Source organism: Ochotona princeps, chromosome 24 (genome assembly GCF_030435755.1).
Source record: "Ochotona princeps isolate mOchPri1 chromosome 24, mOchPri1.hap1, whole genome shotgun sequence".
Taxonomy (NCBI): Eukaryota; Metazoa; Chordata; class Mammalia; order Lagomorpha; family Ochotonidae; genus Ochotona; species Ochotona princeps.
This window is the reverse complement of record NC_080855.1, coordinates 7909196-7935782: the sequence shown is the minus strand read 5'-3', so window position 1 is coordinate 7935782 and position 26587 is coordinate 7909196. Positions and strand designations below refer to the sequence as shown.

The 26587-nt window shown below is 60.0% G+C and overlaps 3 protein-coding genes across 5 annotated transcripts; 1 reads left to right on the top strand and 2 right to left on the bottom strand.

The window, feature by feature from the left end:
* Positions 1-103: 103 nt before the first annotated feature.
* On the bottom strand, positions 104-2050 carry ARHGDIG (Rho GDP dissociation inhibitor gamma). The gene is made up of 6 exons (XM_004596589.2): positions 1751-2050; positions 1038-1238; positions 875-958; positions 715-791; positions 562-625; positions 104-470 (listed from the first exon to the last, which is right to left on the bottom strand). The coding sequence occupies exons 1-6, from the start codon at positions 1821-1823 to the stop codon at positions 271-273; spliced, it is 699 nt and encodes a 232-aa protein (XP_004596646.2). The 5' UTR covers positions 1824-2050; the 3' UTR covers positions 104-270.
* A 1097-nt stretch (positions 2051-3147) lies between these two features.
* On the top strand, positions 3148-7228 carry RGS11 (regulator of G protein signaling 11). Its single transcript, XM_004596783.2, has 17 exons — positions 3148-3283; positions 3410-3506; positions 3613-3663; positions 3745-3851; positions 4263-4314; positions 4419-4477; positions 4552-4628; positions 4728-4809; positions 4977-5045; positions 5348-5377; positions 5450-5511; positions 5586-5699; positions 5790-5905; positions 5974-6061; positions 6140-6278; positions 6933-7015; positions 7132-7228. Exons 1-17 carry the CDS (start codon positions 3221-3223, stop codon positions 7226-7228), a joined length of 1386 nt encoding a protein of 461 aa, XP_004596840.2. The 5' UTR covers positions 3148-3220.
* Positions 7229-8422: 1194 nt separating this feature from the next.
* On the bottom strand, positions 8423-26321 carry FAM234A (family with sequence similarity 234 member A). Of its 3 annotated transcripts, none has more exons than XM_058680427.1 (12): positions 13902-14034; positions 12364-12468; positions 11875-11991; positions 11537-11725; positions 10599-10729; positions 10375-10507; positions 10149-10278; positions 9839-9979; positions 9611-9686; positions 9343-9498; positions 8984-9086; positions 8423-8916 (listed from the first exon to the last, which is right to left on the bottom strand). In XM_058680427.1, the coding sequence occupies exons 2-12, from the start codon at positions 12416-12418 to the stop codon at positions 8705-8707; spliced, it is 1443 nt and encodes a 480-aa protein (XP_058536410.1). In that variant the 5' UTR covers positions 12419-12468; positions 13902-14034; the 3' UTR covers positions 8423-8704. The 3 variants fall into 3 exon arrangements, with proteins under 3 accessions (XP_058536410.1, XP_058536409.1, XP_004596839.2); XM_058680426.1 differs by lacking the exon at positions 12364-12468 and adding an exon at positions 26244-26321 and having other exon boundaries at positions 8424-8916; positions 10378-10507; positions 13902-14201; XM_004596782.2 differs by lacking the exon at positions 12364-12468 and adding an exon at positions 26244-26268 and having other exon boundaries at positions 8424-8916; positions 13902-14201.
* Positions 26322-26587: the final 266 nt, after the last annotated feature.

The following is a 26587-nucleotide window of genomic DNA, read 5'->3' as shown; positions in this document are numbered from 1 at the left end:
GGGGCTAAGCAGCAGCCGCCACGTGGCACCAGCCCACTTGCAGGAAAGATAAGGACCTGGCACCCCCACAGGAGGGAGGAGGCAGAAAGAGGCGACACAGAGGGCACGCAGACAGGGTGACGTTTAATAGAGCTGTTCGGGGCACAGCAGTGGGTCGGGGGCTGGGTCTCGGATCAAGGGGGTGGGGAGCGCTGGGGTGGAGTGGGGGTCCCTGGGCAGCCACTGGAAGAGGTGGGGAGACAGGACCGCAAGCAGGTGCAGCCTGGGGACTCAGTCCTCCCAGGCCCGGCCGATGAGGAGGCCCCACTGCCAGCACAGGTGTCTGGTCCTGTCATCATCAGTGACCAGCGAACACACGACGTAGGGACCCCGCGCCAGCAGGCCCCGTGGCACCTCCTCCTCAGCTGTCACAAACTCGTACTCCTCTGCCCGGGGGCCATAACTGCCCACCATGCAGACGGCCTTGTCCACTGCAGCAGGCCAGGGGAGGTGCAGGGGTCAGGGCCTGCCCCGCCCGCTGGCCCGCCCGCCCGCCCGCCCGCCACCAGGCCCCGTCCTCACCGCGCAGGCCATGCCGGTAGGTGTGATGGACACACTTGAGCCCGCTGACAATCTCCCTGTTGACCTGGTGGGTGGGCAGGGGTGATGAGGTGCTGCGGGGGGGGGGGCAGGATGGGGCTGAGCCGGACGCAGCCCCCCCCCCGGGCACCTCACCTTGAAGGTGATTTTCACCCTGTAGTTGACACCCTCCTTCAGCACAAACACCTGGTCCTTCAGCTCAGCCAGGTTGCCTGTCAGAGAAGGAGCCATAGAGAGCTGGACTCCGACAGGACCCAGTCTCTGCCAAGAGCCCCCCGCAGGGCCGAGGACACACCTGTGAGGTCCATGGTGACGGGCCCTGGGGCCTGCTCCGACAGCAGCGTCAGCCGCATCACCTGCACTTGGGGCAGGCTGGGGTCTAGGGAGAAACCAAGTTACACGGCGCCCCCACCCCACACACACCTGGACGCTGCCGCCCACGTGGCCCCAGCCCATACCCGCAACAGGCGGCAGGGGCCCCAGCAGCACCCGCTTGTACGTGGCCAGGCTGGTGTCCCCGGGGTCCAGCTGCAGGATCTCCATCAGGCTCTTCTGGCTCGGGGCCCGGTACCCCGGCACTGCCTCATCCAGCACCTCCTCCTCCTCCTCCTCCTCGGACGCCGCGACCAGCCGCCCACCCTCCTTGTCGGCCAGGAGAACTGAGGGTCGGGAAGGCCGCATGAGCAGCTGCCCACCGCTGACCCCTGCATCGCAGCACCAACCTGCAGGCCCCTCCCCCCAGACCTAGGCCAGTCTGGACATCCGGGCCAGGGTGGCAGCAACCAAGACCCCAAACAGGAGCCGCCCTCAAGAGGCCGCCAGGGCCTGGAGCAGGCTCAGCCCCCTCCCCTCTCCAGGGCCCCCTACTCCCAGCTCGCTCCCTAATGCGCAGCCCCCTCCCACCAGTCTCCCGGAGGCGGGGAGGCTAGCTCTCAGCCCCTGGCCGCTGTCTCCAGTCTCCACCCACCCTGAAGGACCCCACCGGGTGAGAGGGGGCCCTGCCTCCCCGGCTTCACCAACAGGCCTGGCCCCCCTTCCCCCACCCGCTTCAGGGTACCCCGGCCAGGGCCCTGCGCGCGAGGCTCCCAAAGTTGCCGCAAGGGGGCTGGGGGCGGAGGGCGAAGGCTCCCGCCCGGACCCGAGCCCCCCCCCCGCCCACGTGGCCGCTCACCTCGGGCGCACAGCGCCAGCCGCAGCAGCTCCAGCAGCTGCGCCCCCAGCTCGCACGCGTCCAGGCCCAGCATGGTGGCGCGCGGCCCGCCGCGGAGCCGCCGCCCGGCTCGGCGCTTAGCCCCGGCGCGACTGCGGTGAGCTCATCCCGGCCGGGAGCGCCCCCCGCGCCCAGCGCCGCGCCCGCGCCGCGCGCCCCCAGCCGCTCCGCGGACCCCGCGCAGCCCCGCAGAGACGCGCGTGTCGCCCGCACGGCGCGGGCGCTGCCGCTGGCACCGGGCCGGCCCCGCCGCGACACAGCCGCGCCCCGCACCGAGCGCTCAGCGGCGGCCGTCACGGACCCCGCGTCCGCCCGCCCCACCCCAACCCTCGCCGCCGAGCTGCGGGGATCTCCCAGGAAGCCCTGAGTGCGAGGCCGGGTGGAGCAGGTGCGCGCCCCCCGCCGCGTCCCCAGGCGCTCATTACCAGCCACACCTGGGGCCAGCACCCCACGGCCCCTGGCCTCCTTCCTCCTGAGCTGGGGACTCGGGGACCCCAGGACTGGCACTGCCTGCGGAACCCGGGGGGGGGGTCTTCTCTGTCTCTGGGCAGTGCTGACCCCACCTGGCAGGGGTTTTGACATCTCACCCTGCCACGGCCCCATCCCCCTGCTCTGGGGACACCAGGGTGGACCACACCCTGCCTGGCAGCCCCTGCCCCTCCAGGCTGACCCTGGAGTCTAGTTCCACCCCTGCTCCCGGACACCCCGGGGTGGGACAGCTCTCTGCTCAGGGGTCCTGGGGGATGTACCCTGCAGATGCCCGGGAGGCGCAGCTCCCCGAATGGCTGAGGCCTGCGCCCAGAGCTGGGAGGCCTGCTGGGCACCCTCCAATCCTCCCACCCACACCCCCCTTCCACTGTCAAAGGTGCCTGCCTAGGCGGTTCTGGGCGCCGCAGCAGGGGCCTGAGCCGTCAATTTCCAGGTGACCCCCACCCAGAAGTTCCGCGGGGTGGGGTGGGGGTGTGTGTTTAGAGCAGAAACTAACCAGGCGTGGCTCCACCTGGCTGCCAACTCCCCAGATGGCACTTGCAGCCACCTATCTCCCTCCTCACCCACCACCCCCAGCGTCCCCAATCTTCCCTGCCCTGTCCCAGCAGTCACGGTCACCCACGGGGTGAGGCACCCGGGGAAGCTACCCCATCCTGTACTCACAGCCCCGGCCACACCCCACATCCCCACGAACCCCTTTCCCCAGGCAGGGCCGCCCTCAAGTGCCCCTCCTGGAGCACCTGCCCTCAGCAAGGTCAAAGCCCTGACTGCCCCGGGGGACATCTACCCAGGTGAGGTCCTGCCCCCAGCCCCTTCCTTCTCCGAACCCCCTTCCCGGGCCCCAAGGCCTCCAGACGTGAGGAGGAGACTCGGGGCGCCCCAGCGGCCACGGGATTAACGCTTGGGGGTGGGGCGGTCCAGCCTGCGCCACCTGCTGCGACCATGGCCGCCGGCCTCGCGCCCCTGGGCGAGCGCGCCCGCGCGCAAAAGCTGAACCTGGACAAGGTGGGCACAGCGCACGGCCCTCCCGGTGCCCTGAGCCTGGCCCCGGCCGGGTGTGCCGGCTCCCCTCCCGCCGGCCACCGGGCCCGAGGCCGGTGGGGCGGGGCCCTCACAGCGCGCTCGGCACAGATGGAGCGGATGGTCGTGAGCATGCAGGACCCCGATCAGGGCGTGAAGATGCGAAGCCAGCGGCTGCTCGTCAGCGTCATCCCTCACGCCGTGACGGGTGAGACCCTGCCTGGGTGAGACCCTGCCCGCGGCCGGGTGGGAGGCCCGGGAAGCCTGGCCCCCACCCCACGCCACGCGGCACCACGCCAGTGTCCCCTGCGCAGGTGGCGACGTGGTGCAATGGCTGACCCAGAAATTCTGCATCTCGGACGAGGGTGAGGGTCGGCCTGGGCGGGCGTTTGCGGGGCAGGGACAGGAGGCCAGGCTGCCGCTGTTCTCACCCGTGCCCTTGGCAGAAGCGCTGCACCTGGGCACGCTGCTGGTGCAGCACGGGTACCTGTATCCGCTGCGGGACCTCCACAGTCTGGTGCTACGGCCCGACGATACACCCTACAGGTTTCAGGTCAGGCTTGGGCCCTGTGGGCAGCCTGAGGGTGGGGTCTTCTGGGGAGGCCCCACAATTCCTCCCTCTTGCAAAAGGCCTGGACCCAAGTGCTGTGGGGTGAGAGAGTTTCCCCTTCCTGGGATCCCCACCCTGCCTGCTGGAGTCTAAGTGGCTTGCCCCAAACTGCCAGAGTCTCTTCCTGCCTCCCCTGGACCCCTGTCCCCCGGCTAGCCCCCAGTCATCCTCTGCCCCAGCCTGAATCCTGAATCCACAGTGCCTACCCAAGGCCCCAAGGGAAAAGCGGGCCTTGTTCAGGATGGGCAGTGCCCAGCCGGGGGCTCCTCCCAGGGTGCCAGGCAGAAGTGGGGGTGGCAGCAGGAAGGGGCGGCCATGCCAGTGCTGCACACCATTTTCCCCATGCCATGGCAGACGCCCTACTTCTGGGCAAGCACTGTGTGGCCAGCTGCTGAGCTGGACTATGGTGAGAGCAGGGGCTGGGCTGGCTGGGCTGGCTGGGGTCTGAGGCCCAAGTTCAGACCAGGGGCCAGGGACCTGAGGGCAGGACCGTGCCGCATGTCCCTGCAGCCATCTACCTGACCAAGAAGCACATCCACAAACAGGGCACCCTGAGGGACCACGAGAAGGTGAGGACCCAGGGGTGGCGGGGGCTGGGGCAGTAGTTTCCCCAGAGCTGAGTGTGGCCTGGGGCCTCTCACAGGAGCACTATGACCAACTGCGTCACAAGATTGGCCATACCTGGGACCTGGTGCTCATGCAAGCCAGGGAGCAGCTGAGGTGAGCCTGGCTGGCTGGCTGGCTGGCATGGACACCCTGGACTTGGGCTGAGGCTGGGCAGGGGGTGTGGCATGCATCCAGCTCTCCCACTGCCCCCAGGGCTGCCAGGCAGCGCCGTCGAGCGGACAGGCTGGTCATTGCTTGCCAGGAGCAGACCTACTGGCTGGTGAACCGGCCCCCGGTGAGACCCCAGCCGTAAAGGTGACAGGAGGTGCCAGTTCTGCCTCTGTGAGCTCATAGGACTAGGCCTTCCCGGAAACCTGGACCTCAGAGAACTTGGGTGGGGAGTCCAGAGCTGAGGTCCTTGCAGGTGGCAGGAGGCACAGTCCCCACCTCTTCTTGCTGCAGCCAGGGGTCCCTCATGTGCTGGAGCAGGGTCCAGAGAGGAGCTTGTGTGCCCCGAGCCGCCTGCACACGGTGAGCCATTGCCTGAATCCCCAGTCCATCCCTGCAGCTGGCGTTCCCTGGGAGCTCCCAGTAATGTCTGCCACCTCTGTATCAGAAAAATAGATGCTTTTGAAAATGACTGGCAACTTTGAGAATCTCTGTGGAACATTCTGGAAGCTTCCAGACTCAGTTCCCAGAGGTCTCCCAGAGAGGGATCTGAGAATCCAGGCAGGGGTCCTGTGCTGCATCCTGGGGACTTGGGACTCAGCATGCGGGGGAGGGGGGGTCCATTGGGCCAGGGTCCTGACCACTGGCCTGCTATTCCCTTTCAGTGCAAGAGCCTGCAGTTCTACAAGTGGGAGGTAGGTGTGGTCAGCGGGCAGGGTCAGGGGCCCCAGGCTGACCAGGCCCTGACTCACAGACCTCTGTCCTAGATCGAGTACGCCAGGAGAGCGCTGGGCAGGAACCCACTCAAGTCCTCCGACTGCCTTGAGGCGTGAGTGGGGTGAGGGGTGGCAGCAGACCCCGGCCCTGTTTCCGCGGGGCACCAGCCTTGCCATCCTTGCCCAGGTACCTCAAGTTCAGTGGTCAGCGTGGGTCCCACGACCCCATTCTGTCCGGATGCCTGCCCAGCAACCCCTGGATCACAGACGACCAGTCCTATTGGGCTGTGAACGCGCCCATGTGAGCCAGCGCAGGGCTGCGGGTGGGCAGGGCCATGGGCAGGCCCGCCTGAGATGAGGGACAGCTGGAGACCACCCTCCTCACCTCCAGGGTGCCCATGCCCACGCGCCTTCGTGTGGAGCGCTGGGCCTTAAGCTTCCGCGAGCTCCTGGACGACCCTGTGGGCCGGGCGCACTTCCTGGACTTCCTGGAGAAAGAGTTCAGTGGTGAGCAGATACCCCCTCCCCTGCTGCCCTCTGCTTGGGGGACCCCTGACGCAATGTCCGGCCTCCAGCCGAGAACCTCAGCTTTTGGGAAGCCTGTGAGGAGCTGCGTTATGGAGGGCAGGCCCAGGTCCCCGCCCTGGTGGACACCGTGTATCAGTGAGTATGATGGGCTGGGCGCGGGGTGGCGGACTGGCCAGCCTGCTTGCACCTGCCGCCCCTTCCCCCCTCCCCCAGGCAGTTCCTGGCCCCCGGGGCTGCCCGCTGGGTCAACATCGACAGCCGCACGATGGAGTGCACCCTGGCGGGCCTGAGCCAGCCACACCGCTACGTGCTGGACGACGCGCAGCTGCACATCTACACGCTCATGAAGAAGGTGGGCGCCTGCTGCAGGTGGTGCTGTGTGGGGAGGCTGAGCAGAGAGGCCCTCCCCCCAGACAGCCACGCTGGCCAGGCTGCAGCTGAGGGCAGCTCTCCCACGTGGGCTGCAGGCCCGAGTCCCACACCTGGTGGTGTGTTTTTGCCAGGATCTCCGCGCGGTGTTTGCACCCTGCTGCATGCTGGGATGTGGGTCTGTGAACAGTGTGACAGGGCAGGGGGAATCAGCTTGGTTGTTTCACACACAAGACAGTGCAAGAGGGCCCGAAGTGTGTGGTCACTTTGGGTGCCCATGGCAGCCAGGGGACCTCCCACACCCGTCTTCCATCCTGAGATGATGGAAGGTGGCTGTGGTCACCATCCTCTAGTGAGCTTCCTGCTGACCCACTCCGGGACAGGGCCAGGTGCTTCCCTAGCCCCATTAGCAGGGAGCCAAGTTGGAAGCGGAGGCAGAACCAGAATCCACACGGGGAGCCAGCATTGCGTGTGGCTGCCTAACCAGCAGGGCTGCAGCTGGCCAGTCTGACTTCGTATCCATGTCCTCTCTTTAGGGCAATGCCCTACTCTCCTCCATGCCCTCCCTTGGGCCTCCCAGGGTAGGACTGACTAGGACCAGCTGGGAGGGGTCAAGGGCCAATGCCCCCTTTTGCAGGACTCCTACCCGAGGTTCCTAAAGTCGGACCTGTACAAGGGCCTGCTGGCCGAGGCTGCGGTCCCTGCTGAGACCAAGAGGCGGTGAGCCCAGATTGTTGCCTGCTGACTGAGGCTGGCAGGTCCCCAGGACGTGGGTGAGGCTCTGTGGTGAGGGCAGGGAACCCCAGTGCTGGCTCTCAGCTGCTTCTCACCCACAGGGTGTTCCTGTTCCTGCGGAAGCCATGGCACCCCAGCCCCCGCCCCGCACTCCTTCCAGTTCCTGGGGAGCCCACCGCTGGCCACCAGGAGGCTTAATGGACTCTAGTTTCCGTCAGTTCCCAGCCCCTGGTTGCCCCACACCCTCCTCAGCCCAGGGTTCCTGCAGCTGCTGATCACTTGCTGCCCTGTGCCTACTCACTGTGCAGCCCTCCAAAGCAAGCCTGGCTCAGGATGGAGGTCGCTGACAAGCGAGGCTGGGTGAGACTGGAGGCCCCCTGGAACCACCTGCGTCCCGGTGGTCCCCAAGGCAGCACTGGGCTCCAGAGGTCCCTTCTAGAAGAAAACCCCTGGAAGATCCCAATCAGCCCGTCAGGTCCAGGAGCGGGCCCACTCCTGCCCTGTGGGACCCCTGGGAGCCCCCATTCTATGGAGGCCACCCTGGGCTTGGTGTGTGTCTGGGTTACAAGCTGTGGCTGTCCTGACAAGTTGGCTCACAAGTAATTGTGCTGGGGGCCTCCCTGACACAGGGTGAATGCACAGCTGGTTCCTCCAGGCAATAAAGGATGGTGGGCACAGCTTAGGGTGTGCACATATGGTGGCTGGTATGAATGAGCCTCCAGGCAAAGTTCCCAGTGTGTAGGCTGACCATGAAGTGACGCAGCCCTCCCAGGGTCCACCTGGATCCCAGGAGGCAGGGGCTGTGGGGGTGGAAGGGCAGCAGTGCTGGCACGAGGGGTGAGCCTGCTGTGGGAGGTAGCTGCTCTGAGGTAGGGACCTCTGCCTTGCTGGTCCTGGGTGGCCGACAGTGGGCTGCAGACTGACCTCACCCACGGTGGGAAGGGCGTCTGCTGGGGTGAGAACGCTGCTTCTTTGCAGGGCAGCCCAGAGCTCAGCAGCCCATGGGGACCCAGGGCAGCGTGGCCACTCATGGAACCCAGCTTCTGTCCACACACATCTGGGGGCATCTCCCCTGCAGCTGTCCCCCACCTCAGCTTCTGTCACTCCTCAGAGCCACCGACTGACCAGGGGTAGGGTCACAGTGCAAGTGGTTTATTTGGTTCTCCTGGGATGGAGGGTGCTGCTAGGCAGCTCTGCTATGTGCTCAGGGTGCTGAGCCGCCCGGAGCAGCAAGGCACAGAGGTGAGTGGGGTTGCAGACACCTGGGCAGGCAGGAGAGAAGGGGTGGAGGCATTCACAGACCGAGGTGGGCATGGGGGTACACACAGCTCCAATGTGGCCCACTGTATCAGAAACCTCAGCATCTCCGGCTGGCTGCAGCCCCAGGCCGGAGCACCCAGTGCTGCTCTGGGCAGTGCTGCAGCTGCATCTGGTCAGCTCCCCTGAGGCTGGTGTGGGGAGACATGGGAGGACAGGTCCTGGGCACTTGGCGAGGCACAGCTGGCAGTCAAGCTCTGTCCAGTGGACCCAGGAGACACAAGGGAGGCGGAAGGGGCACCTGGAGGAGGACCCTGACAGCCCTGACTCCCTGCTGGACATGGCAGGAAGGGCTGGCCAGTGGTTGCCACCATGTACCGCCCCCCCGCCCTGCCCCCAGCTTCCAGTGATCTCCACCTAAGTGTCACTCCGATAGCGCAGCTGGGAGAAACGGTCTCTGACGGCCTGGTCACTCTCCGGGCCCCCCTCACCCAGGCGGACTACTCTGCTGCCCGGCACGAGGTCGCGCACCTTGTGCTTGGTCACAGACACCAGCCCGGGCCTGTCGGAGCTGGCTGGGCCCGTCAGGAGGATGTAAGCAGCATGGCGGCTCGGCTCGAACAGGAGTACTGTGGGGACATGGCCGTCAGTGGGCAGCAGTATGCCAGCGGGGGCCTGGCCCAGGGCCTCACTCACCATCTGCAATGACGATGTTGGCAGACACGTTGGCCAGCTCCAGCAGCACGTGTGGCAGCGTCGGATGGAACATATACAGGCTGTGCCAGTTGGCCTCGGGCTCCTGTGGCAAGAGCCAGTTTCACATACGGCCTCATGGCCCAAGGAGGCTGCAGTGGAGCAGTTCTGCCCCAATAGGCTCCCCCACAGCACTGGCTCCAAGCTCCTTACCCCAGCCAGGCTGTCCCCCTCCCCATCTCAGGCCCATCAGCCTCCAGGGAGGCCCTGACTGGCATTCAGCAGCCCCCGGGTGCATCCAGGAAGACTCATCCTGGTACTGGCTCCCAGCTCGGGTGTCCTGAGTGCAGCCTTGGCCATACCGTCTCGTTGGTGCTGGCTAGTTCATGCAGGCCCCAGAAGAAGAAGGCAGAGCGGTGGTCTGCGGTGGGAAGGGTGGTGGATGGTGGACCCTGTGGCAGGCTGGGGAGGGCCTGGCTCCACAGGGTGTTTCCAGAGCTGAGGTCCAGGAGGAGGATCTACGGAGGGAGGGGAAGGGGGCACTGAGGGGGGTCCATCCTGTGAAGACAGCCCCAGCCTCTGAAGACAGCCACTCTGCCCACAGAGGGTGGCAGGAGAAGGCACAGCCACCTGTCTGTCAAGGCCGGTTCCGTTCTCGATGACCACAGCCAAGGCATCTGGTTTGTAGTGGCCGAGGACAGGTTTTCTGGAAGGAGGAGGGGAGAACTCACAGGGGTGTCTAGAGAGACCAAGGCAGAAGAGGCACTTGGGCACCCAGAGTGGGCAGCACCCAGGATGAGTGCCAGGCCTCATCCCCACGGCCCAGGAAACCTGGCTACACCCAGGGCTGCCGAGTACCTCAGGACCTGGGCCATGCCCAGCGTCCACCTGGGTGTGAGCTCCTGGCCGTCCAGCAGCATGCAGGCCTCAGAGCCCACGAGCAGCAAGTCCTGGCCGCCTTTCCCTGGCACGTTCATCAGGTGGCGCACAGCCCCGGAGCTACATGCGGTGAGAGGGGAAGAGTAGTGGGCAGGTCTTGGCTGACCCTGACACCCCTCCAGCTCCCACGGCTGAGCTGCCCGTTCCTGTGGTCCAGCTCAGCCTGCGCAGCCGCCAGCAGCCTTCCTCCTTGGCGCTGACCCAGCTGCCGCCTGGGTGCCGCACCCACCTGTGCAGATGCAGCCTGTGACCCGTAGAGCTGAGCTTCCTCTCCCACAGGGGGTCCGTCTGCAGGGAGCCCTCCTCCCCGGTCACCTCCTTGTACAGACTCTTCACGGAGCAGCCACAGAGGGAATTTGCTGTCCAACACACAGGACACCCATGCCATTGGTCACAGGCAGCCATGCCCTCTCCCACCTTAGTGCTGCTTCGGGGGCCTCGGGTAGGCCACTTACCACAGGGGAGGAGAATGTAGTGTGCGCCCGTTCTGGTGACATGAAGCAGGGGGCTGCTGTGCCCGTCGACACCCAGGCTACCCCCACGGCCGATCTGGTGCCCGGTGCTGCCTGAGTAGAGGTGACCCTGCACCTGCAATGACAGGGTGGCAGGCAGTGAGGGGGGCCGGGGGACGGTGTCAGGCCAGGCCTTGGGAGGGGCTGGCAGGGGCACTCCTCCGCACCTCCATTCCCTCCCTGGTGAGGAGAAGCAGGTCTGGGGCTCCATCATCATTGATGTCCGGCACATGCAGCAGAGGTCGCAGGATGGACGTGTTGCTGCCAAAGCCGCTGGGGTGGCTCCACCGGATCTTGCCTGTAAGCAGGCGGAGTGCAGGATCCAGACTGCCTGTGCTGCCTCTGGCCGAAGCCCCCCAGCAGGTATGTCCCACACCCAGCATGCACGGCGTAGACATGTGGGGGGCACGGGAGTGTTCTGCCTATACCTCCCCAGTCCCTCCCAGGCCAATCAGCCTCGTGAAGATCATCTCCAAGAAGGATGCCAGGGAAACACCCTGTTTCCTACAACAGTGTTATCTGAGGGGGTTGGTGAGATACAGGGAGAGGGCTCCTGTTCTCTGGGGCACCTGCCCCCTGTCCCCAAGGGCCCCAGGCAGAGCTGCAGCGAGCAGCCAGGCAGCTCTCTCAGCCTGTTCTGTGGAGCCAGCACCCTAGGGTGTGCACTGGCAGCACCCAGCTGGTTTCCAGGGCCCCAGGGTGTGTACTGGCAGCACCCAGCTGGTTTCCAGGGCCCCAGGGTGTGTACTGGCAGGGGGCGGGACTGGATGCAGAGCCAGGGCTGAAGCTGGAAGTTCTCAGGTGGGAAGGTAGGTTTGCTCTGCCTTGTTATTTCCAGTAAAGATTTATCAATTTGGAAAGCAGAGTTTCAGAGAGAGAGGGAGGGACAGAGATCCCCCATCTGTTAACCATATAATCTGACACATGCCCAGTGTGAGTGCTCACAGCCAGCACCCACCTCCACCTCTTGGCAGGTGATGACAGGACAGCAGCCCCGCAGACCAGTGTCTACCCCTCCCCAGTCCTCCTTGCCAACACCGACCCCCTGAGCAGCCGGTGGTGCCACCCCTGGGGAAGAGGCCCTGGGAGGGCATAGCTGACCCACCTGTGAAGATATCCACGGCAATGAAAGATCTGGGCCTGCCCACAAGGACACAGGTGGGTGCTGCCTTGGCATCTGTCAGCTGGGGCCCGACACAGTCTGCGAGGGCCACGTCAGGGGCCACGGGCCTCTCCCACAGCACGCTGCCATTGGCCCCTGACACCGCAGCCACAAAAGCACAGGGGGAGGAGCCTGGGAATGAGATGGATGTTGGCTGGGCAGCCCGAGTGATGGCTTCGACCCCTGCCTGGGCTGGGGCTGGCCTCTGAGCCCCTCCCCACCCCTGGGAGAGTGACGTAATGTATCCCAGAGCCCGGTAACCATGAGAACACTGCAATTACCTTCCTCAGTGCAGGAGTGGTTAACAGCGTCGCTAGCGTTGGTGTTTTTATAAAGAAAGAGGATGTCCTGTATCCTGTCCCCGTTAATGTCTTCTAGGGCCAGGAAATCATAGGTGACTGGAAGAGACAACCAGGCACAGTACATCCTGGGCTGCACCAATGCCAGACCACTTGGCAGCCATGGGCAGTCCTGGAGCATGCAGGTGGAGACCACCCAGCAGGCATGGGCTGTCCCGGGCCACACAGGCAGAGATCACCCAGCAGCCACAAGCCAGGATTAGGCACCCTGCTGTCAGGAAGGATGGGGTGCAGGGTCACAGGGGGTATTCTCAACAGCCCCCATCCAGGAAGATAATGTCTTGGCATCCCTTTGGGGCCCTCTCAGGGCATGCCCACATCCCACACTTTAAAGAAACTGCTTCCTTTCATCAGGGGCCTCCCGCCACACACCCAGAGATTAACGCCAACCCTTGGCTGCAGGTCACATACAAGTAGAGTTTTGGACTTTGATCTCTGTTGACTTGTGCTCGCTTCCACAGCACATATACTAAAACTGGAATGATCTCTGTTGACTGAGGGGCTAGTACCGTGAAACTGAGAACAGGGGGAAAATCTTTGTACCACTGGATGCACTGATGCCAAAAGCAAGGCAACAAAAGAAAAGGCTGATTTCATCAAAATTAAACCCTTCTGTGCAGCTGGAGAAGGGGCGAAGGACAACGGGAAAGCCCAAGGCCTGGGAGCCAACCCCTGCTGCCATCGGGGTCACAGGCAGGGTCATTGCAGGCCTGAGGAGCCGAGCTACAGGACAATGTCGGAAAGTCCCAACGATCCACAGCTCTGAAATGAAGCCTGTCTCTTCATTCCCCTGGGTAGGACCATCCCACAGTCCTCCTCACAGTGGACTCAGACAAAACCTTAACCCCTGTTCGGGCAAAGGTCATAGAAGGCCTTTCTCTATAGACACACAAATGACCAAAATGACATATAAGTTCACTGCCCCTGTCCTGTCATCAAAGAAATGGACACTGGGCTGGGATGACGGCTTACTGCCTAATCCTCCACCTCCAAGCACCGGGGTCCCACACAGACACTGGCTTGTGTCCTAGCTGCTCTGCTTCCCATCCAGATCCCTGCTTGTGGCCTAGGGAAAGCAATAGCGGATGGCCCAAAACCTTGTAACCTTGCACACATGAGGGAGACCTAAAAGAAGCTCCTGGCTCCTGGCTTCTGATTGGCTCAGCTCTGGACATTGTGGCCATTTGGGAAGTGAACCAGCAGATGGAACATCTGTCTCCTATTCCCTATAAAACCTGTCTTTCTAATAAAAACAAGTAAATGTTTTTTAAATAGGACAAGGCATGGGCCCGGAGTGATAGCGTAGTGGTGAGGGTCCTCGCCTTGAACGCACCAGGATCCCATATAGGCACTGGTTCTAATCCCAGCAGCGCCACTTCCCATCCAGCTCCCTGCTTGTGGCCTGGGAAAGCAGTCGAGGACGGCCCAAAGCCTTGGGACCCTGCACCCGCGTGGGAGACCCGGAAGAGGTTCCTGGCTTCGGATTGGCTCAGCTCTGGCCGTTGTGGCCGCTTGGGGAGTGAATCATTGGATGGAAGATCTTCCTCTGTCTCTCCTCACTGTATCTCTGCCTTTCTAATAAAAACAAATAAATCTTAAAAAAAAAAAAAAAGTCCAAGGCACAAGACAGTGTGGGTGTGCTTTTCTAGCTGGCGACAGGGCCAGTGGCTCTGCAGGCATTGTGGCAGAAGGGGACACAATCTGTGGAACATTTGCAGGCTTCTCAACAGCCTCGGCTACAACTGCTACTCCAGTTCTGTTACACTGGGGGCTGTCCGTTTTAGGGATGTGATCAGAGGGACCATTTGATTCATTTTGCCCTCATTCTTTCTGTGGGGGTGGAGCACTGAGCTGCCAGATGCTCAGCAGGACTTCACCAGAGGCTACTCAGGCCAACAAGGGCAGCCTCAGACACTCCCTGAGAGAGAGGGGCAGCCTCAGACACTCACCTGCTGCATTGTAGTCAAGCCTCCACATCCTCTTGGACACAGGTCGGTCAGGACAGGGGATGATGAATGAGACCACAAATACCACAAAGAGGCAGAGGAAGAGTGAGAGGAAAAACGCCACGGCTCGGCACCGTGAGAGCCGGGACTGAGCAGGCGAGCGCGGCAGGCGGTCTTCAGCTTTAACTCGGTTTCCTGGACTCTGTTTTGATTTTCTGTCTTCGCTCTTCAAGGGGTGGCTCTCAGCTTCTAAGTCCTTGTTGTCCATAGTCACATGCACATCCCAAGGCCTATTCCTGGTCACTGTGTTAATAAGCCAAATATGTGGGGCATAATGGGAGAAGCGGCCACCTTTAATGCTGCACCGTTTCAAGTCTGGCTGCTCCACTTCCAAGCCAAGTGTCTGCTAACTACCTGGAAACACAGAGGAGGATGGCCCAAGTGCTTGGGACCCTGCAGCCATCAGGAAGACCTAGAAGAAGCTCCTAGCTGCTGGCTTCAGCACAGCCCAGCCCTCCCTAGCCATTGCAGTGATTTGGAGGATAAACCAGCAGATAGAAAATTCTCTCTCTCTCACTGTGTGTCTGTCCTGCCTCTAAAAGACAACAGAGGTGTCTTTAAAATAAATAAAAAATTTTACTGAAAAGTCAGACACACATAGAGGAGGAAGGACAGAGAAGAAGATTTTCTGTCCGATGATTCACTCCCCACGTGGCCACAATGGCCAGATCTGTGCCAATTAGGAGCCAGGAACTCCTCCGGGTCTCCCACGCGGGTGCAGGGTCCCAAAGTTTTGGGCTGTCCTCCACTGCTTTCTCAGGCCACAAGCAGGGAGCTGGATGGGAAATGGGGCTGCCAGAATACGAACCAGTGCCATATGGGATCCTGGCGTGTGCAAGGTGAGGACTCTGGCCACTAAGCTACTGCACTGGGTCCAATAAATAAAATAAATCTTAATACAAAGCCCAAAAGCATTAGGACATCAAAGTTCCCAGAGCGGAAAGCCCTGCCCACCCAGTTCTGCTCCTTTCCCGCTTAGGAGTTTGGGCGTACCCTAATCACGGACCACCAGCAAACAACATCCAGGGTGCTGGTTGACAGATTGCGCTATGGAACATGGACTTGGGGAGCCAGCTTCAGGAACTGGAGCCTCCCAGCCTGCCTGCCTGCCTGCCTCCCCTGAGGAGTCGTAGTGTGGGGCAGAGTTGCGAGGCCCAACAAACCCACACAGGACACGGAACCAAGCCTGGCGCTGCTTGCCTTCCCCACAGTGGAAAAGGTGGCCCAGGTGAGAACTTGCTCTTGCAAGGTACTCTGCGGGGACCATGCCCTGTGGTACGTGGGCGTGGGCGGGAAGGTGGGTTGTGTGGTCACAGCCTATCACTTGGAAAGGGAAGTCATGTGACTTCATCTGTGCAGGGGAAGGCCACTGACAGCACTGCCTTACTAAGTGCTGCTCAAAGCGCCAACAGCAGCACTCAACAGGGTCCAAGCCAGCAGGCGCTATTTCCAGCCACGGTGTCAAGGAAGGTGGGCACAGCGTCAGGTGATGGGGCATGAAGAGCACGTCTCTGCTCACCCACTCTCCTCCTTCTGGCTGGGTCCCACACACGACGGGGGGAAATATGCTGCGGCTGGAAGCCACAGTCCACATACGATGGGAGCGTGGGCCACGTAAGCCAGCGTGTCAGTCCCACCTTGTTTCTGGCTTGAGAAACAGATTTCTGCTTGTGAAAGGTATGGTGCTCTCATTTCCTTTTCCTGTTTGCTTGTTTTAAGATTCGCTTACTTGGGCCCGGCGGTGTGGCCTAGTGGCTAAAGTCCTCGCCTTGAACGCCCCGGGATCCCATATGGGCGCAGGTTCTAATCCCGGCAGCTCCACTTCCCATCCAGCTCCCTGCTTGTGACTTGGGAAAGCAGGAGAGGACGGCCCAATGCATTGGGACACTGCACCCGTGTGGGAGACCTGGAAGAGGTTCCTGGTTCCCGGCTTCGGATTGGCGCAGCACCGGCCGTTGCGGCTCACTTGGGGAGTGAATCATCAGATGGAAGATCTTCCTCTCTGTCTCTCCTCTCTGTATATCTGACTTTGTAATAAAGATAAATAAATCTTAAAAAAAAAAAAGATGTCGTTTACTTGAAAAGCAGAGTTACAAGAGAGGAAGAATATGGAGTAAAGATCTTCCACTCCCTGGTCATGCCCCGGTGTCTACAATGGAGCCCACACCCCTAAGCCATTCTCTGCGACCTTCCCAGGGGCATTAAGCAGAGAGCTGGATCAGAAGTGGAGCAGCTCAGACTTGAACCATGGCTAGGCTATGGGATGGGGTGGGTCCTAGGTGGTGGCTCAGCCCACCACACCACAATGCTACCATCCAAAACAACAGGATGCAGCCTGAGGGGATGGCGGGGTCACACAGGGATCAACAGACAGGGCAGGGACACGCCTGCCCTAGTGATGGGGAGGGGGAGACAGAGGAAGACAGATCTAAGTGCGGGCGTGAAAGTTCTGCTCTCTGACCTTCACTATCTTCCTCTAACTGTTTTTAAAAATAGTTCTTACTAGAAAACCTTGATATAGCTACCAGAATGGCTTTAATTCAAAAAGCAAAAGCTGACATGTTTGGGTAAGGATGTGGAAGTCTCAGCTCTCCTGGAGCACAGCAGGGGACTCCTCCCAGGGGACAGAGCTGCCAGCATCACCCAGCCATGCAACTCCAAGAATGAAAAAGTAGCAAATAAATGCTTGTGGCTTCAGCGTGCTGCCCACTGAAAGCCATCCAAGTGGCACAGCCCGGGGACAGGAGGCAGGCAGTGGGGAGGGCTGGAAGTTCTTGTCGCACCCTCCTGGGAAGGGCTCATCAAGCCTGGCAAGTGACCTGGGCGTGGGCCAGGTGTGGCAGCAGGACCAGGGGAAAAGCCACCAGGAACCTGGGCACGGCTGTCTGCGTGCCTCGGCACTTGGGAGGAACTGGGCCAGCAAATGCAGCCTCCAATTCCGGGAGGACAAAGGTGCACAGGGACACTGCCCGCCTGAACAGGATGCCACTTCACCCCATGGCGCATTTCCCAGACCCACCTGGTCACAGCAGCACTGGCGGTGCACTCTGCTCCAGCCCCTAGCGCATGGGTCTCTGTGTCTGACTTCCTGAGCTGTCCTCTGTGGACTCTGGTGGGGGGTGGTGGTGTTAGCAGCCACCCGCAAGATGTTCTCTGGAACAGCCTGGAGGTGCACAGAGGCTCTCAGCCTGGGCTCATCCAGCCCTCAGGCCACACCCCAGGCAGGGAGCCCTGCCTCCCCTGGGGCGGGAGCAGGGCGGGCAGGGACAGAGCCAGGATCAGAGCCAGGATCAGAGCCAGGAAAGAAAAGCACAGCGAGGGGACAGTGCGCTTGCCCCTTGCATCAAGTCTGCGCGTGCGCTCCCGGCCTCCTCGTGCCAGACTTCTTCAAGCTCAAGGAGTGCACTCGCACCCTCGCGTATGTCGGCCGGAAGGCGGCAACCCCTCCACAGGCTGACTTCTCCATAGGCACACTTCACACTTGTCCACCGACCTCCATTTCTATTTCTATTTTTTTTTTTTACCATTTACTTATTGATTTCACAGGCAGAGTGATGGGAAGGCAGAGACAGCTTCCATCGGCCAGCTCACTCCCCAGGTAGCTGGAACAGGCTAAGCCAGGGGCCCACCTGGGTCTCCAGGGCACCAAGGGTCCCCTGTACTGTTGCCTGCCCAGTGGATCTGAAGCACAGCAGCTAGAGCTCAAAGCAGCACTGTGACAGGGATGCTGGGCAGTGAGTGGTGCAGACTGGCAGCTGTGCTGCCCTGCCCGGTGGTTCTGAATAGGACTAGAAAAGGTAGGTTATGCAAGTGGCCTCTGACCAGTGGGGGGAAATAAACTCAGATCACATGGGACATCCTGTTAGGAAGAGAGGGCTGGGACAGTGCTGCAGTAACACACAGCCCCTGGACGGAGTGCAGAGGCAGAGGGGGGAAACTGCTAATCTCCCATGAGGTGGGCAGACAGAGCCTTACACAGGCAGGCAAGTTCCACTCAGGAGGCAGGTGCTCAAACCACTCCCATAGCCATGGTCTCCTGGGGCTCCTGCATCCTGCAGTGACCACAGGCAAGCAGAAGCAAATGTGGTCAGGCGAGTTTCACCTGCCGGCCCAATGGCCAACCTCCCTCAGCATCCCTGAAAACCTCTGCCATGGGCCCGGTGCAGTAGCCTGGTGTCTAAACTCCTTGCTTTGCATGCACCAGGATCCCATATGGGCGCCAGTTCTGACCCCAACAGCGCCACTTGCCACCCAGCTCCCTGCCTGTGGCCTGGGAAACCAGTCAAGGACAGCCCAAAGCCTTGGGACCCTGCACCCATGTGGGAGACCTGGAAGAGGCTCTTGGCTTCAGATTGGTGCAGTTCCGGCTGTTGCAGCCACTTGGGGAATGAATCAGCAGAGAGGATCTTCCTCTCTGTCTCTCCTCTTCTCTGTATATCTGACTTTGCAATAAACAATTCACTCCCCCAATGGCTGCAACAGTTGGGGCTGGGACAAGCTGAAGGCAAGATCCCAAGCACTTGGGTCATCCTCTGCTCCTTTCCCATGTGCATTAGCAGGGAGCTGGCTGGGAAGTGGAGCCACCAGAACTTGCAGCACAGGTGCTGGATTAATTCTCTGTGCCACAGGAATGGAGACTGAGGACCCGGGCAGTAGAGCAGGAGTAAGGCAAATCTGGGGCCGCCCGTGCTTGTGGCTGACCCCGCCTCCCACCTGAAATGCAAGGGGCACCATCCCAACCCTGGGCAAAGCCCAATGGGACACACAGCAGAACTGTACCCCACCCTGTCCCATCCCTCCCTGTTGCCTGAGCCTCACTGCAATGCAAGGGGCTGCTGTCCTCACTCCAGGCAAAGTCCAGGCCGCAATGGGGTCTGAGTAATTCACAAACAGCAGGTGTGGATTGCCACCTGCTAACGGCCAGCCAGAAATGACTGAAAGGCTTCTCACGGAAGGTGACAGCAGCCGGTCCTGTTGGCCAAGGGGCCCTGTCCACTAGAGAGTCCCGAGTTATCAGAGCACTGGGAGGCAGCAGGTCAAGTGTGGGTTTCCCTGACACTAAGGAGACCTGGAGGGAGTTTCTGGCTCCTGGCTTCAGCTGGGCTCAGCCTAATCTGCTGTGGGTATCTGGGGAGTGAACCAGCTGGGAGACCTTTGTTCTTTTCAAATTATTAGGAAGGAAGGAAAGAGAAAGAGAGAGGAAAAGGGAGGGAAGGAGAGAGAAAGGCAGGCAGGGGTCTGGCACGGTAGCCTAGTGGTTAATTTCCTCACCTTACACACACCAGGATCCCATATGGTTGCTGTTTCTGATCCTGGCAGCCCTGCTTCCTATCCGGTTCCCTGCTTATGGCCTGGGAAAGGAGCTGAGGATGGCCCAAAGCCTTGGGGCCCTGCACCTGCATGGGAGACTCGGAAGAGGTTCTGGACTCCTGGCTTCAGATGGGCGCAACTATAGCCATTGAGGCCACTTGGGGAGTGAACCGGCAAATGGCAGATCTTCCTCTCTCTTGCTCTCTGTATCTGACTTTCCAATTAAAATAAATTAAAAAATCTTAAAAGGCAGGCAGATAAGCAGATAGGCAGGCAGGGAGGGAGGGAGGGAGGAAGGCAGTTAGGTAGGAAGGAAGGGAAGGAGGGAGAGAGGAAGGAAGGAAGGAAGGGAGGAAGGGAAGGAGGCAGGGGGAGGGAGGGAAGGAAGGCAGGGGGAGGGAGGGAAGGAGGCAGGGGGAGGGAGGGAAGGAGGCAGGGGGAGGGAGGGAGGATGGCAGCCAGCCGGCCGGCCGGCTTGCAGCAAATGTAGTAAACTGCCTTTGTCACGACAGGTGACAGGTCAGTTCTGGGTCCTGAACTATCAAAGATTTCATAAAGTCGGATTAATGCATAAAGAATGCACATTAAGGCTGGGCAGAAGGACCAGCACCATGGCTTAGCCGGTAGAGCTGCTGCCTGCAGCACCAGTATCCCACGTGAGTGTCAGTTCAAGCCCTGGCTGCTGCACTTCCAAAAACAGCAGGAATGGCCCCAGTGCTTGGGCTCCAGCAGCCGCGTAAGACACCTGGATGGAGCCTGACTGCATCGGCCCAGCTCTGCCCACTGTGGACAATTGGGCAATGAACTAACAGATGGGAAAATCTTTCTTTCCATCTCTCTTTGCAACTCTGCCTTTCAAATAAAAAGGAAGAGAACAGTTAGTGAAACCCAAAGGCGTGGGGTTCCTGTTCCAGATCTGTCTCCCATGTTCACGGCCTGACCTCAGCTCTGTCCCGACTAGCCCACCACAGGCACCAAGGACGGCTCTGTACTACTGCTGGTAGTCTAGGATTAACTTACAATGGAAAATTCTTTACCAAAGAACACAGGTCTTTTAGCAGGGCCAGTCAGAGAGGCCAGCGAGGCAGAGAGCAGCCCCAGGCAGGCCAGCAGGGCTCTGTGGTCACCCCGCAGCAGCTACCTGTGCTCTCCATCCCCCGCTCCTCGGTCCTGACTGCCCCACCTTTGCAGGGCTCCTGGCCTCAGGTCTTGACCATGAACAGCACACAGAGAAGACCACTGTCCAAGCAGGGTCCCTTTAGCCCACCAGATGGGCACTCCTCCTAAGAGCACCCCTCCAGGCCGCAGGGCTTGCCTTGTAAGGACTGGGACCCATGCGGGCAATGCTGCTTTTGAAAGCAGGCAAAGCTCACTTGAAATTCCTTCTGAGGATCCCCCAGCACAGCATTCTTCCTGGAAACGAGCCTGCGTTGGCCAGTTCACCACGGGCGACAGGCTCAGACTGGTCCTCCACGGCGAGGAGGCACGTGTGCTGTGGTCACTGCAGACATCTGGAGTGCCAGGCAAAGCTCACCACAGGGGAGGGCAGGGAGAGGTCACTGACACCCCTGAACACGCAGTAAGCCAAGTGTTTAGCCTGGTGCGTGAGGCCCACCACCCACACTGGCCCCAGGAGGCCCTAGGGCCCTGCCTTGCAGTGGGAGAGCTGGGCTCCACAGGGCTCTGAGCACTGCACAACACTGTCCTCCGACACGTGGAGCACAGCCTTCTGGAGCAAGCCCAGCCTGCCTTCTCGGGCTCTTCATCCATGCTGCCTGTGCCCCAGTGGCTCTTAAAAAGGAAGGACAGGAGGCTCAAAATGCCAGACTCTGACCCCAACAGCCCCCCAAAATAAGGTAGTTCTGAGGACTCCAGGCTTCTTTGCTTCAAATTACAACCACTGCTGACCTCTACTCAAACAGAAGGCAGGAGTGAGGGGAAAGGTATTTTGCCTCTGCACCCGTAACGGGCATCTGCAAACCACAGACTTAGCACAAACTTCCCTGGCACCCCATGGTGGCATGAGCAAGCCGGCACCCATGTCTTGTCAGGTTCTGCAGAACCACTTAAGCGTGGAAGGCTCCTGGAGTCCCAGCTCGGGCGCAGTATGCCTCTCTCAGCCGACAAGAGGCTACATGGAATCAGTATGTCAGGATCAAGGTGACAGAGATGTAAAGGAAGGCACAATCTGTATCTGTGGACATGCCAAAAGAGATGAACCCTGTCAGTGGGGGTATCAGACACTGGATCCTCGCCTCGCCCGCATCCGGTCTTGTTCCGCTACTTCCAGCCAACCAGGGCTCAGGGACAGAGCCTGGGAATTCATTCACAGGAGGTTCTCCCCATCTAAAATGATGGTTATCAAGTCCATTTCTTGACTTTAATGTCAAGCAAAACAAGAAAGAAACAAAACACGAGGGTAATAATGTGACTTAAATACAAACTAGCATGGACACACAATGCCCAGGGGCGACTACCAGACGAGTTCCCTGGCCAGTACATTACTGGGGCTCTGCGCAGCTCCAAGGCCCTGGGCTGCCCCACCAGTTCTGAGGGAAATACACAGGGACAGTGAAAGCTTCACCCGGTATGAGCAGCTAAGAGCTGCAGGGCCACAAAACACTCTGAGCTGCAGACAGGAAAAGAACGGTGTCTCTCAGAGCAACACACCAAGCCAGTGGGCAGAGATGAGGCTGGCTCCAGAGAAGGACGCGGCCACCATGTCCCCTGCTGCCCGGCCGACTTCCTGCTAACATACACTCTGGGCAGGTGGCAGGAGACCAAGCACCCAGACCATTAGCAGGGAGCTGGACCAGAAACGGAGCAGCCCCTGATGACGTATGTGTTGACTCTGGACTCCCTTGCTGAGGCAAGAATTATCCAGAACAGAGGGTCCTTGCTGTATAGCCCCTGAATTTGTCCCTTCATCTGTGGATTGCCTGGGGATCACCTCTTGCCACCAGCCAGGACAATGATTTGACAAGCAAGGGACACACATGTTGGACACTTCACATGCATGTCAGCTTCAAACTTCAGAGCTGCTCCCACGCAGCCCACACTAGGGAGCTCAGTACTTTTTCTTCCAGTATTTAGCACACTCTTCTCCCCTGTTGTATGGGACAGTTAAGGCCAAATGGGCATCTGCAGTGTCCCTGGGGCCAAGCCAACAATGCATACTCAATAAGCACAGGTGATGCACAGGTGGAGTTTCACGAAGCGTTGTCTCCAGGCAAAACAGACCCAATACAGTAACGCTCCTGAGTCCTCAGGTCCTCCACAATTACCTAGCCATTTTCCCGCAGGCGTGCCCTCTGTCTGCCCCATGTGGACGAGTCCGACCACAGCCAGGAGTGGTGTGCAGCACCTGTGAAGTCCTTCCACTGAGCAAGGCAGACATCAGACAACGGCAGTTAGTGTGGAGCTGTTTACAGCCAACAGCTGCGCCTTCCCAGCCCCAAGAACAAGTCCAAGAGAAAGAACAAGCCATAATTATTCCTCCTGAGAACAGACATTAAGATCATGGCTCCCTGCCAAAGGCGAGAGAAGCCCAGCACATGTTCCCCAGCCCTTGGTGACTCCTTCCTTCTGTAACTGAAACAGGTCTTTAATTCTGTTTACTTCTCTATTTTGAAAGTCAAAGTGACATTTCTCTCATCCACTGCTTCACTCCCTAAATGCCGGCCACAGCTGCAGCCAGCCACGCCTAGGCAGGAAACCAAGGTCTTCAGCCATCAGCTGCTGCCTCAGGGCGTCAGCAGGAAGCTGCCCTGGGACTTGCACCCAGGCACCCCAAGTAGCATTCTAACTGCTCTGCTGAATTCCCAGCCCCACAAAACATTCAGCGTAATTGAGAATGGGTCACAATATCTCCTGAAGTGAGGCTGTGGATGGATAGCTAAGTGCACTGCAGACAGGAAGCACCTCCTCCTATTTCTGGTTTTCCAAAAACTACAGGCAGTCAGCTTTCTTCATGGATTAAAGCTGACGTTCTCATGGAGAGGTCTCCACACCTTACATTAAGGAACTGTGGGACAGAAAGCAGTGAGACTCTGTGAGAGGAGTTAGACTGGGTATTAGGCAGTCAGGGTATACTGGGTCCCCATGTCATTTTTCCTCAAATATAAAAAGAGTATTTTCCCCACCATGTCTTGGATTCACCAGAGCAAGTCTCTTCCAACGGACAAGGGTGATATTAGCATATCAATTCCCCACCTGAAGCATCGGCCATTATCTCCAGGCTGTTCTCCTTATCATTGAAAGGGGACTGGAGGCCAGGAATGTCCAACGTCTGACACCTGTCTGGTCTTTTGCCCCAAAGCCAGATACCAGGCGGACCAGGAATTTCCTTCTGTTCTTGGAGAGCCCCTTTGAAGTAAGCCTTTAAAAGGTGCATTCCCCACCATTAACACGGGTCTCTTTTTTTCTCCACTTCTCCTGCCACTATGGCAGGGGGTAAGGGTCCTTTCTATCTCACAGCCTCCTCCAGTCACTAGGACGGGAGTCTCCTTTCTCCACTTTTCTAATAAATCTTGCTTTAAAACTAAACTGTGTCCGCACGAAAATTGTTCTTTCCTGCGAGACAAGAATTGAGGTTGCTCCCGTATTCGGGGTCAAAAACCCTACAACAACTCCAGCCTGATCCCTCTGGACCAACCCAGAGAAGACTGGGTGGGCCTCGGATTCCATCCTTCCATCTAAAGAACCTGAACAGGCAGACCAGAGCAGCACCTGCTGCCCAGTGCCAACAGGTTTCTGTGTTATCCCCATGGTAGATTCAGGACTTGCTCTCTCAGTACCTCTTTCTGGTATTTAGGTCTGGAGCCAGCCTTCTGTTTTAATGTCCTGACAACCTAAGTTCCACAAGGGGTTTGCAAAGCTAGGGCCGGATAAGAACCCCCTGTTGGACAAGAAGCTCACCTGCCAAACATGTGAAAGGCAGGCGGATGGCTCATAGCACCCATGGCAAGCAGGGTGGTATCCACAGGGACAGAGAGTCACCCATGTTGTATCTTGAGTTCACTCCCCAAATAGTCCTAAGGGACTGGACTGGGACAGAGCAAAGCTCAGAGCCTGGGTCTCAACCTGGCTCTCCCATTGTGAGTGCAGAGGCATCTACTGCTTTCCCAGGGTCATAAACAGAGAGCTGGATAGAAAGTTGGACAACTAGAACTCAAAGTGGTGGCCACATGGAATGCTGGTGCTGCAGGCAGTGGCATTAGCCGCTAAGCCAGAATGTAGGCCGCCTATCCTCCCGTACAGCCCATCCTCCCGCACACAGCGTTGGACAGTGGTCTTCTTCCCGCAAAGCCCCTCCTCCTGCACAGTGCCTGGGGTCGTGGTCTTCCTCCCGCACAGCCCCTCCTCCTGCACAGTGCGTTGGGCCACGGTCTTCCTTCCTTCTGACTATCCTATCATGCCACCCACTTCCCCCCCGCTGTCTTTGGATGACTGGCGGTCAGCTCCAGGTCTCCCACACCTGGCTGCTGGTCACCTCAGTGCCAGTGCCTCTACCCTTACCCACAGGCAGCATCTGTCCTGGTGCTACTCTTTTACACTCACAATTGCTCTGCCCTGCAACAAGTAACAGCCACCAACTCTTCCAAACCCATGGGTGCCTACTGGTGTCCTGGCTCAGGGGCCTCTTGCTGCTCAGCCTTGCCTTGGTTGGTGTCTAGCACAAAACCAGCATTCCTGTTGACATAGGACCCATTCTTCTGCTCATTTACTTTCTTGAAGGAGTTGTATATTAATGCATTCACTAACCACTTGCTTTGAAACTCACAGCTTGCAGACACAGTGGATGGTGTATGGAGCTAGGGTGGGGACACCGTGGGGAACACCCATGTTACTCACTGGAATGAGCAGCCGGAATGCAGCTTCACTCTGGGTTCCTGCTTCCCACACAGTAGGCCTGCACAGAGCTCCTGTCTTTAGCCCAGCCCAGCCCTGACTGCTGCAGCCACTGGGGCGTGAACCAGCAGACACAAGCTCTGTCATTCTGCTTCTCATAAACCAATAAATAGATCTAGATGTAGGGCCCCTACGGGCATCCGCCACTCACTTGCCCTCCAGGAACAGTGGGTGTGCTGGTCTGGTGGAACACCCCGGCCAGGGCCTGACCTTGGGGAGGGCTCCTTTCCCAGGCTTGTCGGCTAAGACAAACAGCAGGACCAGGCACAATGTCCAGACCCCAGATGCTTGGGCACTCTTTCCAACGGGTATGTTAAGGGCTATAGTGCGCTGCATGCCTCCCTTCAGAAGGCAGAATCGCAGTGGTGGGGTGATGTCATTGGGATCTGGCAGCAACCTCTCCTCACTGCCTGGCTCCTTCCCCATTACCAGGTCCTCCTGGAGCGGTGGTCACCCCGAGGCTTTTTCTTCCTGGTTATCTACAAGAGTGAGACCGAGATGCATTCTCACCCAGCAGGGGCTAGGGGGCTGAGGTCACCCCTTGGCCTCCAGCCTCCACAGGAGGAGGGCGCTCGCTGCCCTGGGCACCAGAAAGCCACAGCCGCCCAGCCTACCACAAGCATTCCTGAGCACCCACAGGGAGAGGCACCCAGCGTGATGAGGCATCAGTGTGCTCCCCGCGCTCCTGGCCCCTGCCCTGGGGGACAGCTCAGAGGTGCTCGCGGCCCTGACCTGGGGACAGCCCGAAGGTGCTCACGGCCCTGACCTGGCGACAGTCCTACCCAGGGGACGGACGGCGGTGCTCTGCTCGCAGCCCTGACCTGGGGACACTTCCGTCTCGTCCCCAACGACGGGGCGGCCTCTGAACCCTAACCCTCCGCACACCTGTCCACCTGACGCAGACAATCCTCGGGCGCTCAGCGCGCGCCCTGACCACCTGCCGCGGAGTCAGCACCTCTCCCGCCCCGACAGCAGTCCGCACTCGAACCCAAGGCCAGGCGGCCGGGAGGCCCTCGGCGCCCGCCCCCCGCGCTCCCTCCGCGCCGCAAACTAGCCGACACTCACCTGCGCCGCGCTGTCCGCCGGGGCCGCAGGCGCTCCGGGCCCCGCCCCCGCGTCACTTCCGGCCGGCCGGGCGCGAACGGCCGGAAGCCCGCCTGCCCCGGCCCCGCCTTGTTGCCTAGCAACGGGCCCGCGCCCCCGCCCTCTCCTGGCGGAGGCCAGAGTGGGCACAGCATGCATCGGGTGGCCATGGCCATTTAAGGTGACAAATGAGGGTAGCCCCAGAGAACGCCAGCTGGACAGACCCAGGATCTACGACACGAGTCTCTGGGTTCAGGTGCACACGCTGTGTGTGCTGCAATGGAGACTGGCGTGAGCTCGCGGAGGGCTCGGGTGAAGCACAGCAC